This window comes from Schistocerca nitens, chromosome 2, assembly GCF_023898315.1.
Source record: "Schistocerca nitens isolate TAMUIC-IGC-003100 chromosome 2, iqSchNite1.1, whole genome shotgun sequence".
In the NCBI taxonomy this organism is placed as follows: Eukaryota; Metazoa; Arthropoda; class Insecta; order Orthoptera; family Acrididae; genus Schistocerca; species Schistocerca nitens.
In genome coordinates, this window is record NC_064615.1 from 260,032,726 (window position 1) to 260,049,291 (window position 16,566).

A 16,566-nucleotide genomic window follows, 5' to 3' on the forward strand; every position below is an offset into this window, starting at 1 on the left:
TGCATTGTTCAAACCTAATGTTTTCTTACCAGTTTTTCTAATACATGTTTACTGTACTGTGTAAATTAAAATAGTGTGTATGTACAGCAGTTTACCACACAGTTTTCCATACTTGGACTAACATTTTTCTTGTTTGGATTAACCGAACGTTCAGATTACCAGGGTTTGGATTAGCAGAACTCTGCTGTAGTGTGTCTCTGGTACATGGCAAACAAGAAAATATTCTCTTCAATTCTAAGTCTTCCAGAAAGTCTCTTGTTCAGGAGGATCTACATAAAAAGATAACGGTCCCAAATTAGAAGAGCAGAAACCACCATTAAATGGAATAAAATACATAAAGAATTAAAGATCCGACATCCTCAATCCTCCATTACAAAACTCACAATGGTCCAGGCTTAGAAAGGTGCATCACACACTGATCCACATGAAGACAGATAGGTAGTCTTTCATGCACTGAAACATCCAAGAAAGTGGTTATATAGACTGTGTGTCTGCAGGTATGTGAGAAAAACAATGTAATCCCTTGAGTAAAGTTTGCGACTCACCCATTCTGCACAGACACTCATCAGAACAGTACGAAGCTCAATCGAAAGTTGAAATGTTGGTGGCAGTGGCTGTGTACCAATATGTTAGAGAGTGGACTGCTCACGACATCTTATGGTCAAAATTAATTAATGTACCCAGCAACAACATATCTCAGAAACCACAAACTGCCATCTGCTGCAGTGAAAGCTAACTTCTCTCATCTACTAGTGAAGCACTAATTACAGATTACCATATCTGCATGTCAGTACAAAGCTAACCAACCAGTAGGGTCATACTACAGTAAATCGACTTAATTCCTGCATTGTTACTCAAGAATTCATACAGCATGCTTAGAGAGCATGGCCTCGAATTGCCACTAATTTGTACATGTATAAAGCTGTGGAACAGCTAATACAAATGGAAGAAAACCTATAAGGCACTTATAGCTGAGCAGCAATTATAGCAGAAGCAGCTAAGTTAGAGCACTATTGATAGCATTATGAGTAGACATAGAATAACAACCACAATGAAAGATTTTTAAGGAACATTGCTCACAACAAGATTGACCCCATCACTAAAATCCAAAATAAAACAAAACAAAACAATTTATGGCAGCCACTAAAAGTGCTGTGGTCTAAAGCCATAACCCCCCCCCCCCTCTGCCCATCCCCCATAAGAACTACAAATTTAATTTTAAAATGGTAGATCATAATGTAACCATAAAGTTACAGACAGCCACAATGTAAAGAATAGCAATGTAAGCTTCAGGGACAAAGGAGCTTAGCATTAAAAAATAAATGTACACACACACACACACACACAGGAAACAACTACAAATGGAAGAGATACAAATCAATTTTTACTGGGCTGCAATACCCCGAAAGCATTGGATGCGGTTATTAAGTATGTCCCTGTTTTTAACTCAGTTTGTTCATTAAATGCCATTCAGGGTAATTAATTTTACATTTCATAATCCCAATTTCTTCTAAGATGCTAAGTTGCTGGTCCTTAGGTTGTACACTGTAGAACAATGCTCAATAGTTTCAGAAATTCCACTGAGAAAGGAAATGGAAGTGAGCAAATTTCATACCATCAGATATCTTGCCCCTGTGAATGGTTATCCAGTTAATATGGTTAGCGACACACACAGAAGGCTCACACAGGGTAATATGGCAAATGGGATCAAGGGTAGCACGATTCTAAAACAGGATGAGGGTAGCAAGAAAAGAAGATTTTGTATGATACTCTATTACGTTCTAATCTCCAGTAAGGTAGGAAGGTGGCTGAGAAATTTTAAATATCACAGCATTTTTCAGACCAAACACAATGGTCAACATTTAATATTCCACGAAGAATGGCAAATTAGGCCCTATGATAATACAGGGTAATATGAGGTTAAGTGCATGCAATGTAATGCCAGACATGTGGGTCAAACAGAAAGAAGTTTCAACGTCAGGTGTGAGGAGCATGAGTCAATAATTCAGAGTCAGCCCTGTCTTTTCATCTAGCAGTCAACAACCATAGTTTACAGGATGTTAGGGAAGCTCTAGACATTCTGTGTGCACAACCTGAAGACCAGGAACTTAATATCTTAAAAGAAATTGAGATTGCAAAATGTAAAATTAATTACCCTGAGAAGGTACTTAATGAACAAACTGAGTTAAAGCACAGGGGCATACTTAATAACCACAACCAATGCTTTGAGGATATTACAGTGCGGTAAAAATTGTGCCCTTTATATCGTCCATGTGTGTGTGTGTGTGTGTGTGTGTGTGTGTGTGTGTGAGTGAGAGAGAGAGAGAGAGAGAGAGAGAGAGAGAGAGCATTTTTTTTAATGCAAAGCTTCTTTGTCCCTGAAGCTTACACTGCTATTCTTTACAATGTGACTCTGTAACTTTATGCTTACACTGTGTTCTATCATTTTAAAATTAAATTTGTGGTTCTTATAGGGGGAGAGGGGGTTGTGGCCTTTGGCTGCAGCACATTTACGGGCTGCCATAATAGAGGTTATTATGTGTTTTATGGCTTTGATTGTTATCAGTGATTTTTATTACTTTTTGTTTTATTTTGGATTTTCGTGATGCGGCCAATCTTGCTGTGATCAATAGTGCTCTAACTTAGCTGTTTCTGCCGTAATTGCTGCTATACTTTACATGCCTTACAGGTTTTCTTCCATTTGTATCAGTTGTTCCACGACTTTGTACATGTACAGATTAGCGACAATTTGAGACTATGCTCTCTAAGAGTGATATATGTATTCTTGAGTGAGATAGTAGGAATTAACTGTAGTCTGACCCCACTGGCTGGTCAGCAATGTATACTCATGCAGATATGGTAATCTGTAATTAGTGCTTCACTAGTACATGAGAGAAGTCAGCTTTAACTGCAGCAGATGACAGTTCGCAGTTTCTTAGACATTTTGTTGGCTGGTACATTAATCCAAATTTTACCATCAGACGGCGTGAGCAGCCCACTCACTAACATTATGGGTATACAGCAGCTCCTGTCAACACTTCAGCTTTCAATCATGCTTCATATTGTTCTGATGAGTGTCTGTGCAGTATGGGTGGATTGCAAACATTACCCAGGGGATTACATTGTTTTACTCACATACTGTAGATGCACAGTGTATGCAGCACCTTTTTTAGCATGTTTCAGTGTTTCAAAGACTGTCTATCTGCCTTCACGCACATCAGTGTGAGGTGCACCCCACCTTAGCCTGGACCATTTTAAGTTTTGTAATGGGGGATTTGGAATGTAGGACCATTAATTCTTAATATATTTTATTCCATTTGACAGAGGTTTCTGCTCTACTAATAGGGGACTGTTATCCTTTTATGTAGGAGCCTCTGTGAGAGGCTTTCTGGAAGACTTAGGATTTAAGAGGATATTCTTTCACACGCCATTTACCAGTGACGCACTATTTTCACATATTTTGCACATTTTAATCTTAGTTATGCATCCTCTGGGGACTTACATTTTAATGTACATATAGGGGCTTTTTCAGAGAATTTCTGTCAGTTCCGTTTAGCTTTAATTATTTTAACCATGTGGACAGGTATTATTATTCATTTAACATTTTGCAGATGCACCTGAAGAAGGGGTATATGTCCTGAAACTGAGTAGTGTTTACCTTTTTAGTACTAAATAATTTTTACAGCTGTAATGTATTTTATCACTGATGGTGAATAACAGTTGTGGGTGTCCCATCAAGAGAAACGTATACCATCTCTGACTGTTTATACTTAACTGAGTTGGACACTCACATGTCCTGCCGTATGCACAATATGTTTTGTCATTACCAACAATCAACATAAGTCAATCAAATATCTTTTGTAGAAGGTAATGGATTTTATTTGGAAGATTGTAGACATTTCATCTCCATGCTGACTGGAAGTTTGGAAAGCAATTCATAAAATTGAAGTCTATCAGGTTCTCAATACCATATAATATGAAGGGATAATGGATGGGTCAAGAAAGTAGCAGAGTTTTCATATATCAATCATGACAATATCTATGGCATAAAATGAGATTGATGACTGCTCACCATGTAACTGTTTGTGAGTACTCAGGCTGGCATTGCTATGGAATACTTCACCACACACTTCACATATTAAACTGATCTTTGGTTTGCTAATTTTACTGTTTTCCTCCAACAAATAATCAACATCAAGTCCATCACATGCATGTGCAAATAAAGCATCCTGAAAATGTTAAGAAATTGACCTTCATTAAAATAATGGTTTGACTGCATTTTTTTATTATACCAAACATAATAAAAAATGGAAGTAAGTTGCAGTTTAATATCCCAAAGAAAGAAATAAAGGAAGATTAGGATTTAATGATCTGTTGAGGACAAAATTTAAAGATGGAGCAGAAGCTTGGATAGGGGAAACATGAGGAAGGAACGACCATGTGCTTTTCAAAGAAACCATCCCAGCATTTGCCTTGACCAGTCTAGAGAAAGCCTACATCTGTATGGCCAGATAGGGTCTCAAACTGCCATCCTTCCATATCCAAGTCGAGTGTCTTACCACAGTTCCAGCTTGCTCGGTGTTTAAAGACACACGTCTGTTGGACTCATTATACACAGAGCTTAGGTTAGGATTGAAGAAAGGCAGAGAAAGAAATTAGCTGTTGTCTCGTTTAAAGAAGTAGCCCAACATTTGCCTCTAAAGTGTTAGGGGGAGCCATGTAAAACTGAACTCAGAATGATTAGACAGGGATATGAATTTCATTTTTTTTTTTAATGTTGAGTCCACCTCATCTGTAATAGACTAACTGCTATGGCAGAACCTACAATATGATATATTATGGAAAGATAAAAATTCTATTACTTAATTAGTGTTACACCTAAGATTATGCTAATGGATTTACGCAGTCTACAAACTCCTATTACTATGACCAAGATTACAAAAATGTGCCTTGTTTATTCAGATTCTACACCAAATAGTGAACAGTCATTTATTCATTGCATAACATACACCTACAAATCATGTGAATACGGTACAGGAGACACACAAAAAATTAGTAGTACAGTTCACTTGTATAATATTATAGCTAATTAGATGGAGGAGTATTGTAAAGTTAATATTTATTGCAGATGATAAAGTTTAATGTCACTGAATGTTTCATTAAGCATAGACAGTAGAAATCATGGCCTAAAGAATAACACTCGCTTCACAAACAGGGATGTCCATTAGTTTTATTCAATTATAAGGAAAACCTCCAGTGTTGCATGTAGTGTGTTTGCTCAGATACAACCATTAATTACAATTTTTTCCACATATGAGGGCTTTAGCACTGAATTACCTGTGAGGAGGTACAGGATAGAGCCTACAACACACCAACTAGAAGCTTCAGCTACAAATTATGCTTCAGTAACTGTCATACTTTTTATATCCTTTCTATAAAAATCATGCATCTGCATGTCACATGAAAATCACTGTCTTCACTAACTGAATTTTGAATTCTAACTGAAAAAATTCAATTACATCCCTAACCACCTCAGCAGTGCCTCATGGACTGAGGACATGTGGCATTGTAAGCTTCTGGATGATCTTTGGAATAGCTGTGTACTGATAATGTTGCACATAAAATAAGTTATTTTAGTAGTTTAAATAGCTTAAGCTAAACACATTTTGGTGTATACATGTGGATCAGTAATTGTTCTGTGTGTGTAACTAAAAGAACAGTAATCTGTTGAAAGAACAGGAACATATTGGGTTTTGTAACTAACTCGTGCACAATGGCCGTGACCAGTTCAGAAAATTTGAATACTGTTTACGAAATAAGTGAGGAAGCATGGAATAAACCGTGTTCCAGGACTCAGAATCTTGGTTGTATTTTTTGTGGACTTTGGGCCACACCCAAAATAACTTTCATCAATCATGGAAGTGTGTGATGTAAACTATTTTACCCCAGGTGGACGATCCACCATATGCCAGTACGTCAGCAGACATTTGGATTCTGGGGAGTCAGCAACATTGCACAAAGACAAGTCGGAGGTCTTGGAATCTCATCCAAATTTCAACATAGGCAATCAACGTACCTAGCAACTTTCAATGCAAACTCATTGTTGAAAACTGGAAAACTAAAACGTCTAAGAGATATGCTAAAGAACCACAACATACTCATAACAGCCATTCAAGAAACACAATACATGGATACAGATACCTTCGATTCCAAAGGTTTTAGGATATACAAAGGGAAAGTGGGACCAAGAGTAATGAAAAAAGTATCTTGGAACAGCCTTTATAATCAAGAAACAAATCTTGAACTCAATAGTTGACTTTGATTCCCAATCAGAAAGAATCTCAAGTCTTACATTCACAAGCACAAACAAAATCTACACAATTATCAATGCACATGCCCCTATAAATTAGGATAACAGGAAAAACAAAGAAAAAGTGGAGGCCTTTTGGAATCATCTAGGTGACATTATTCAGAAAATTCCAGATATAAACATTCATCATTCTTCTTGGAGACTTTAATGCACAGATTGGTAAAGAAAAAAGATATAAGAAAATAGTTGGAGACTATCCTGCACACAAGAGAACAAACAGAAATGGTGTGAGGCTAATAGAACTTTGGTTCAAATGGCTCTGAGCACTATGGGACTCAACTGCTGTGGTCATCAGTCCCCTAGAACTTAGAACTACTTAAACCTAACGAACCTAAGGACATTACACACATCCATGCCCGAGGCAGGATTCGAACCTGCGACCGTAGCAGTCGCACGGTTCCGGACTGCGCGCCTAGAACCGCGAGACCACCGCGGCTGGCTAATAGAACTTTTCCAAGCACACAATTTAATTGTTAAATTCACAGCTTTCAAGAAACTACCATGAAGACAAAAGGCGTGGATATCCCCAAATCCTAGCCTTGGGGAATTTCAACTTGATCATGTGGCAATCAAGAAGATTTCTCGCAAAGAAATCATGAATGTTAGGGAACTCAGTGGTGCAATCTTGGATTCAGACCACTACCTTTCTAAAGTTAAGTTCAAAGTAATCCCAAACAGGAAATGCAGTGTGAAACAAATTAAGGGACGGAAGTACAGTACGGAAAAGATATTAAAATCAGATGAATTCACAAAAGCAACAGAAACCATTCAGACACAAAGTTGGGAGGATATCAAAGAAAACCTCATTACTACAGCCGAACGGATAGCACCTAACATAAAAAGTAAAAAACACATGCCTGGTGGTCGCTGGAATGTGATGCCCTCATTGAAACAAGAAAACAGGCATGGAAAAACTAGCAATCACAGAAAACAGAAGAGAGCAGATTGAATTTCTTTACAGTAAGAAAACTGATAGATAAAAATATAAAAAATATTAAGAAGACACATTATAACAAAACTCTCCTCCAAATTGATCAAGAATTTGCTAAAAACAACACAAGAAGCTTTTACAGAACTTTCAAACAAAGGTTATCAAGACACAAAGCACCCACCCTCCAATACCGAGATGTAAATGGGACCATCGCTCACAATAACACGGAAAATTGCAAAATACTAGTAGGCTTCTTTGAGAAACTCTTGAATTGTGAACCCATCCTTGAAAAAATTGAATCCACCCCAAATAATAGTGAGAAGCCAGATTCAGAACCACCGACGACTGAAGAACTACAGAATGTAATTTCAGAACTTAAAAACAACAAAGCATCTGGAGAAAACCAAATAGTGGCCGAGCTATGGAAAACGGATGACAAAAATGCAATTACATCCCTTCAGTGTGTTTTCAATAAAATCTGGAAAGAAGAAGAGACACCCGCAGAATGGAGAACAGCTCTCATCCACCCTATCCAAAAGAAAGGTTTGAAGACAGATCCCAACAATTACAGAGGAATATCACTGCTGGATATAACATACAAGATTCTTTCTAAAGTCCTTTTGAACAGGGCAGAGCCACAATTGGGCCCACAAATCGGGGAATACCATGGAGGTTTTAGACAGGGTAGATCATGTTCGGAACAAATACTAAACCTCAAAAACATCATGGCATACTAAAAATCAAGAGCAAAGATGTCTATTATCAGTCTTGGAAGAAATGGGTTTGGATAAGAAAACAACTAATATTATAAAAGCGACCCTTGCAAATACATTTTCAAAAGTTAAATTTATGGGCGAATTATCGGAACCCTTTGAAATAAAAATGGGAGTGTGACCGGGGGATGGGCTCTCACTGTTGCTGTTCAATTGTGCACTTGAGAGAGTAGTCAGAGAATGGAACACAAATATTAAGAGTGGTATAAGACTGGGTTGCAAAAAGAAGAACTTGAAAGTAAATTGCACTGCTTTTGCAGATGATATGGCCCTGTTTGCTGAAACAATGGAAGAAGCATGGGAGCAAATCCTTGACAATAAGATTATATACATCAAAAATGAAACTCTCTACAAGAAAATTGAAAAACTTTCAACTATGCGAAAAAGGAGGATAAATTTTTATGGTCATCTTCTCAGAATGAATTCCAACAGGTTAACTAAACAAATAGTTGACTTTTTCTGTAACCACAAAATGAAACCCAACTGGTTTAAAGAAACTGAGAAAGACCTAGTAGAATTAAAGATTTCAGAAAATTCACTTATTGATCGAACAGCTAAATTAATTACTAAAGATGAAAACATAAGGTTCTAAGACAAATCTACACAAAAGTCCAAACCATGCATCTTGGAAGAAGAGAGGAAAAGAAGATCAGAAAGAATGAAGAAATACTGGGCCCTAAGAAAAGAACAACACGCAAAGAAATGATTGATCCAGCGTACCCCTAAGAGGGTGAAACAAATGAAGAAGAAAACGTGTTCCTGTAACAAAACAGCAAGAAAAGGAGCGATTTGTGCAAAGTGCTAGAGGAAATTCCATTATTCGTGTGTAAATGTAACAAACAGAGTGAAGAACTGGAAATGCACTGATTGCTTTCGTCCTGAATGTGATGATATGGACGAAATCAAAACAGACCCGTTAAAAACGTGTGTGTGCGAAAAGTTAAAGAATGAACTCAGAATAGTAAGAAAGGAACTTAAGTATTCAGAAACAATTATATGCATACTAACAAATGAACTCCAGAAATGAGAATCAGCCAAGAAGGAAATGTGTAAAAACTACAGATTCGAGGTGTCCAACATAAAGTATGATTCACAACACAGTGTGCATATCACAATGAAGAACACAGTTTTAAAAGGAAAGCAATCTAAGGATGCAGCAATGAAAATGCAAACCTTTGCTCCTGAGAGTCAGTTAGTGAGTAGGAGACCCAAAATATTCACTGCCTCTTATAGCCATGGCAGAGACTATGCAAGAAACGTTTTAAATTTAGCTTCAAAAAAATATGACATTGAAGGGAAGGTGATACCAAGTGCCCCCACTAGTGTAATATTACAAAACTGCAATGACCTGCATGAGCTGACAAATGAAGATTTTGCAGTTATTTGGACAGGGGCTAATGATGTAGCACAGAATGAAGCCAACTTTGCAATTCGTTCATTACAAAAAGCCTTGTCAGCATTACAAAATAAAAACGTGATTGTAGTTGGAGTACCAAAAAAGCATGACCTGCCTGAATGGTCTTGTATAAACCAAGAAATTCAATCTACAAACAGAAAACTAAAAAAAAAAATAGTGAAAGGCTTCCATGACACTTGTTTTATTAATATTCCTAGTGACAAGGAGCTATAAACAGTTCATGGACAGCACCTAAATGCAACTGGTAAAGAACTAATGGCAACAAGGATTCATGAATCAGTGGAAACAAACAGAGAAGTGTACAAAACAGCAATAGACTTAAATGGAAGGATACTGCAGTCTCAGATGAAGAATCAGTGAAAATGGTTACTGACGCAACTCCTGCACAAATAACAACAGAATCCTTAAAAGTGAATACTATATCTGTGGAGAGCACAAGTACTCAAGAAATAAACATGCCCAAGAGATCTGTGCAAAAGTTAAAAGAAGCAGCAAATGATGTGACAGACCTACTTGCAGATAGAAGAACAGCAGCTCAAGCTCAAGGAGTGAGAATACCAACAGGTGGAAAACAGCAGTCAGCCCAAAGGAAGAAACTACAGCCAAGGGACCAGGATTTTTGGTGGGATCAGTGGTGGTTTCACAGAAGGAAGCAGTTAACAAAGAGAGTCAACAAGTGGATGAACTACCACGTGACTAACATAACACAGATGATCACAGTGCACCAAGATTAAAGACATTAACTGAACTTACAACTTCAAATACAGAGTCGAATTGCTCTCAGAGGAGTACAGACAGAGATAAACTACTAACTTTTCTGGAAGTTAACATATGTTGTATTAGAAATAAGACTTTAGAATTAGAAAATTTATGTAACACTGAGCATGTAGATGTTATATGTGTATCTGAGCACTAGTTAACCCAAGAACAAGTAAATACATTTGTTCCCCAAGGGTATGTTGTTGGAGACATGATATGTAGAAGTAGAGAAAGAATGGTGGGGCTGGAATTTTTGTCAAAGAAGGAATAAAATTTTCCAGAATTGATGTGTTTATGTACTCCTCAGAAATAGATGGGGAGTTTAGTTGTGTGAAACTAATGGATGAAAATATAGTGGTAGTTAGTCTATATAGGTCGCCAGATGGTGATGTAAATTTGTTTACTGAAAAATGTGAATTAATAGTTAAAAAGATATTTAAGAGTAAATCTAGAATTGCTATCTGTGGTGATTTCAATATAGAAATGACAAACACACACAGGCTAGTCATTAGGAAATTCTTGAATATGCTAAGATCATTTAGACCTCTATTGTACAAATAACCATGCCACACATAAGAATGCCTGCATAGACAATATTGGCGTGAATTTTCACAGGAAACATTTTACAGTCGACTTGCAGGAAGTGGACTTGCAGATCATGAGCCACTTCTCCTTACACTGTGTAAGAGGCAGCTAGTTAAAACTGAAGAACTTAAAGTAGTAATGGTACTAGGACAAAAGGAAGAGTACATAAGTATGTTTGTTGATAGATTATAAAGTACAGATTGGGAGAATGAGATTTTCACTTTGCAGCGAAGTGTGCGCTGATATGAAACTTCCTGGCAGATTAAAACTGTGTGCCCGACCGAGACTCGAACTCGGGACCTTTGCCTTTCGCGGGCAAGTGCTCTACCATCTGAGCTACCGAAGCACGACTCACGCCCAGTCATCACAGCTTTACTTCTGCCAGTATCTCGTCTCCTACCTTCCAAACTTTACAGAAGCTCTCCTGCGAAACTTGCAGAACAAGCACTCCTGAAAGAAAGGATACTTTGGAGACATGGCTTAGCCACAGCCTGGGGGATGTTTCCAGAATGATATTTTCACTCTGCAGCGGAGTGTGCGCTGATATGAAACTTCTGCAAGGTTCGCAGGAGAGCTTCTGAAAAGTTTGGAAGGTAGGAGACGAGATACTGGCAGAAGTAAAGCTTTGATGACCAGGCGTGAGTCATGCTTCGGTAGCTCAGATGGTGGAGCACTTGCCCGCGAAATGCAAAGGTCCCGAGTTCGATTCTCGGTCGGGCACACAGTGTTTACAGATTGGGACTTTATATATAATTGCCAATGTGGGAAAAGGGAAGCTAAAATTATCTTTGATAAATTACACAGACACAAGCAGACATTTGTAAAGGCAAAGAGTTTGGGCAGAGATGTCAGTCGAGGCGGAAGTACAGAGGCAAAGATGTTGTTGAAAGACAGGTGAGGTATGAGCGGAGGCAACTTGAAATTAGCGGAGGTTGAGGCCTGGCGGATAACGAGAAGAGAGGATATACTGAAGGGCAAGTTCCCATCTCCGGAGTTCTGACAGGTTGGTGTTAGTGGGAAGTATCCAGATAACCCGGACGGTGTAACACTGTGCCAAGATGTGCTGGCCGTGCACCAAGGCATGTTTAGCCACAGGGTGGTCCTCATTACCAACAAACACTGTGTGCCTGTGTCCATTCATGCGAATGGAAAGTTTGTTGCTGGTCATTCCCACATAGAAAGCTTCACAGTGTAGACAGGTCAGTTGGTAAATCATGTGGGTGCTTTCACACGTGGCTCTGCCTTTGATCGTGTACACCTTCCGGGTTACAGGACTGGAGTAGGTGATGGTGGGAGGGTGCATGGGACAGGTTTTACACGGGGGGCGGTTACAAGGGTAGGAGCCAGAGAGTAGGGAAGGTGGTTTGGGGATTTCATAGGGATGAACTAAGAGGTTACGAAGGTTAGGTGGACTGCGGAAAGACACTCTTGGTGGAGTGGGGAGGATTTCATGACGGATCGATCTCATTTCAGGGCAGGATTTGAGGAAGTCGTATCCCTGCTGGAGAGCCACATTCAGAGTCTGATCCAGTCCCGGAAAGTATCCTGTCACAAGTGGGGCACTTTTGGGGTTCTTCTGTGGGAGGTTCTGGGTTTGAAGGGATGAGGAAGTGGCTCTGGTTATTTGCTTCTGTACCAGGTCGGGAGGGTAGTTGCAGGATGCGAAAGCTGTTTTCAGGTTGTTGGTGTAATGGTTCAGGGATTCTGGACTGGAGCAGATTCGTTTGCCACGAAGACCTAGGCTGTAGGGAAGGGACCATTTGATGTGGAATGGGGGGCAGCTGTCATAAGGGAGGTACTGTTGCTTGTTGGTGGGTTTGATGTGGACGGACGTGTGAAACTGGCCATTGGACAGATGGAGGTCAACGTCAAGCAAAGTGGCATGGGATTTAGAGTAGGACCAGGTTAATCTGATGGAACCAAAGGAGTTGAGGTTGGAGAGGAAATTCTGGAGTTCTTCTTCACTATGAGTCCAGATCATGAAGATGTCATCAATAAATCTGTACCAAACTTATGGTTTGCAGGCCTGGGTAACCAAGAAGGCTTCCTGTAAGCGACCCATGAATAGGTTGGCGTACGAGGGGGCCATCCTGGTACCCATGGCTGTTCCCTTTAATTGTTGGTATGTCTGGCCTTCAAAAGTGAAGAAGTTGGGGGTCAGGATGAAGCTGGCTAAGGTAATGAGGAAAGAGGTTTTAGGTAGGGTGGCAGGTGATCGGCGTGATAGGAAGTGCTCCATCGCAGCGAGGCCCTGGACGTGCGGACTGGACTGGTTTGCAGCCAATAAGCTCCTGTGCAATCCTGATAAAACCCAACAGCTTTTAATGGGAATGTCAAATGAAATAGGCAATAAGTCAGTAAAACTCCTAGGTATTCACATTGACTCAAAACTCTATTGGGAGGAAGATGTCAATAACATATGTGGAAAAAATATCCTGGGTGGCATACCTTATCTTGAAACTAAGGGAGGAAATGAGCTTGGAGTACCTTAGGGTGACATACTTTGGGCTATTTCAGTCACATATTTCATATGGTCTGATTATATTGGGGCGTTCCCCTCACATCAAGAACACGAAATTACAAAAAAAAAAGTCCTGCACATAATGTGTAAAAGAGGTCATAGGGAGCACTGTCATCCTCTTTTTTCCAGACTCAGAATACTCACAATTATAAATTTATACATTTATGTGTCTGTACTCTATAATAAAAATAATATTTTCAGAATTTATTGCCAGAGGGAAATACATGAACACAACACCAGAGCTAAGAGCAATTTAGACATACCATGCCACAGATTAGCAAGAACCGGATATTCCCACAAAGCAAATCCACTCAAAATATTCAATAAACTGCCAATTCATGTTCAGTCTATGGATATAACTTTTTTAAAATTAAGTGGTACAGCTGGCTGTCAGATCATCCCTTTTATGACATTAAAGAATTCTTTGAGATGCCTGAGGGGGGTATTGGCATTTAAAAGTTTTCTGTAGTTAAACGTATTATTATGAGCTGTGATTAGTCATTTGTAATTACATAGCATATACCTATGTACAAGGTATACTATTCTATACAATACTATATTATATTACAGTATAGTTTATTGCGTTAACTTTTAGAAAATATCCTGGCATAATTTGGTACACTGCCTTGCTTAAAATGTATACTACAATGTATTGACACTAATTTATTTTATTATTATGTATGTACTACTACATCCTGTATGGCGAAGACAATATCATTGTAAAATGATCTATGGTGAATAAAATTCTTGATTCTTGATGCTGATCCATTGCTCAGATAGGCTTGTTAAATCTGGCAGTTTGCTTGGTGTTATTCAAGAGAAGCAGGCTGTGTGCCATCACCAGTTTTCATCATATCTTTTCTTTTATCATCATACAACATAAATATGACACTATACCAAACACACACACACACACACACACACACACACACACACACACACATACTACAGTTACCAAAACTCAACAGTTACACTTAAGACACAACATTCACTCTTCATGAAGGACAAGTGCCATTCACACCCAGGAAGGAAAACCTTCACAATTAGGCAGCTGAACCTATCCCTTGTGGTCTATCATCCAACCACACGAAAGGGGTTTGCTTTACTTTGCCTTTTCTTTGATTCACTATTGGAATGCAGTGTGAATTACAACTGGCCCCATATACATTACACTGCCTGTACATTTTTCAAAAGTCACATGCAAATACAAAGAGACTGTGTCATACTATGTATGCTTGGCAGCACAAAACATGGCCGGAGTCAATATTTTAACTTCTTTCCAAGTTACGTGGATCAATGACAAACAACTGTGTATTATACTGATCACAAAATTACAGAAAACTTGCAATTGTATGGTTGAAACAACTCAGTATAAGAATGAACTCTAACAATGCACAAGTAAAGCTGCCCAATAAATTCCTGGTGTTACAGAGCTGAAAAAGTCAATTATTGTTGTGAGTTGGTAACAAGAATGAAACAGTGACTAGAAATGCATTGATACAGATGAAATTAACATAATGTGTAAGTAGCTCAACAGTTCTGGCTACTGATTGAAAGTGGCTGCATGTTGCTGTATGTGATTCAAATCACCCTTGAGTATTAATAGTTGGTTGATATGCATGTGGAATGTATATTGTCAAGACAGAGTAGACTTCTCAACAGGAGTGTTTATAATGACAAGGGGAAACATTTTGTTTATAGAGGTCCCAAATGAATCCAACTACAAAATAATACGGTCAAGAGTAATCAGATGTTACCGAGCATCAGACTCGGACACATTTGGTCATTCAAAACAGCCTAAACTTGATAGCTCTGAAAGTCCCTGAACATCGTGGTAGTACTATATGGCAAATTTAACCTTCCCAATATAATCAATAAGTCTGTTAAATTATGTATATTTCTGAAGTTATACAGATATATTGCCACTATATGGGACGCATGCAGAGTGGTGTAACAGTTAGTGTCATTGACTTGTGTGCTGCAGGTAGCCAGTTCAAACCCAATCATCAGCAATTATTTGACATTTACCATTTTTGGTAGGTTCTCGAAATTTCTTATGTTTGTAATGTTAGTATATTCAATGTTTGCGTAAATAACAGACTCTCCATCCATGAGTTCAGGACTTTTCTGACAGTACACTGCTGTCCATGGTTAACATGGTAAGTGTTGTACTTCACTGACGACCCCGCTTTTGGATTTGGGCTTGACTGTGGTTATGACAAAACAATATTGTCGGAAAACTGTCTCAAAGAGAACCCACCCTCAAAACAAATATTTTAGACTCCTGGCTACAGACAGAACTGATCTTTTCAAGAGTGTCAACAATGAGGGAGGGATTCAGGACAATGATGCTATTACAGGAACAACTTCTCTAAAAGCAAAAAGGTAATCAAGAAAGCTAGGAAGTATTTGTGTCTGGGCGAACTGATACATAGTTACTAAAAACTTACTTACGGGACAAATGGGGAACATTTAGTTCAGATCCAGCAAATGCAGAACAATTGTGATTAAAGCTGAAAGACATTTTAGCTTGTGGTCCAGATAATACCCCAAAGATCCACCTTGGTTCAATGGCACCAATCATAAAACATTGAAAAAACAGAGATAACTACAGATTAAACCTGTATGCTGCACTAGGATTCAAACGAGAAATCTTCACAAATGTCTGGTAGACAGTTTTAATCTGCCAGGAAGCTTCATATCAGTGCACACTCCACTGTAGAATGAAACTTTCATACTAGAAACAATTACCGAGGCTACGGCTAAGCCACATCCCTGGAATATCCTTTTTTCAGGATTATTAGTCCTGCAAGTTAGTCGGGAGAACTTCTGTGAAGTTTGAAGGTGGGAGTTAAGGTAATGGCAGCAGTAGAGCTGTGAGGATGGGTCATGAGTTGTGCTCTGGAGCTCAGACGGTAGAGCACTTGTTCATGAGTGGCAAAGGTCCTGGTTCAAGACAACTCAGGCGCACAGTTTTAATCTGCCAGAAAGTTATATCAGCACACACTTCACTGCACAGCAAAAAATTTATTCTAGATACAATTATAGTTTTGCTACAAATGATGCTATAAGGCAACTGATAGAGAAAACTTAACAGCAACTCATGAATCCGTAAGAAAGGCCACACATGACAGCTCCAGTAATTTTCACAATAAGATCCTGGAAAAAGATCAATCACAAAATCAAGGAACTTTTGGTCATATGTAAAAT

General features: G+C 38.7%; 1 protein-coding gene across 2 annotated transcripts in view; it reads right to left on the reverse strand.

The window, feature by feature from the left end:
* Nucleotides 1-16,566, reverse strand: part of LOC126235987 (uncharacterized) — a 264,030-nt gene that overhangs the window by 58,097 nt on the left and 189,367 nt on the right. For both annotated transcript variants that reach the window (XM_049944978.1, XM_049944977.1), the window contains exon 15: nucleotides 4,073-4,229. In XM_049944978.1, the coding sequence (XP_049800935.1) occupies nucleotides 4,073-4,229 (157 nt within the window). The remainder of the gene's footprint in view (nucleotides 1-4,072; nucleotides 4,230-16,566) is intronic.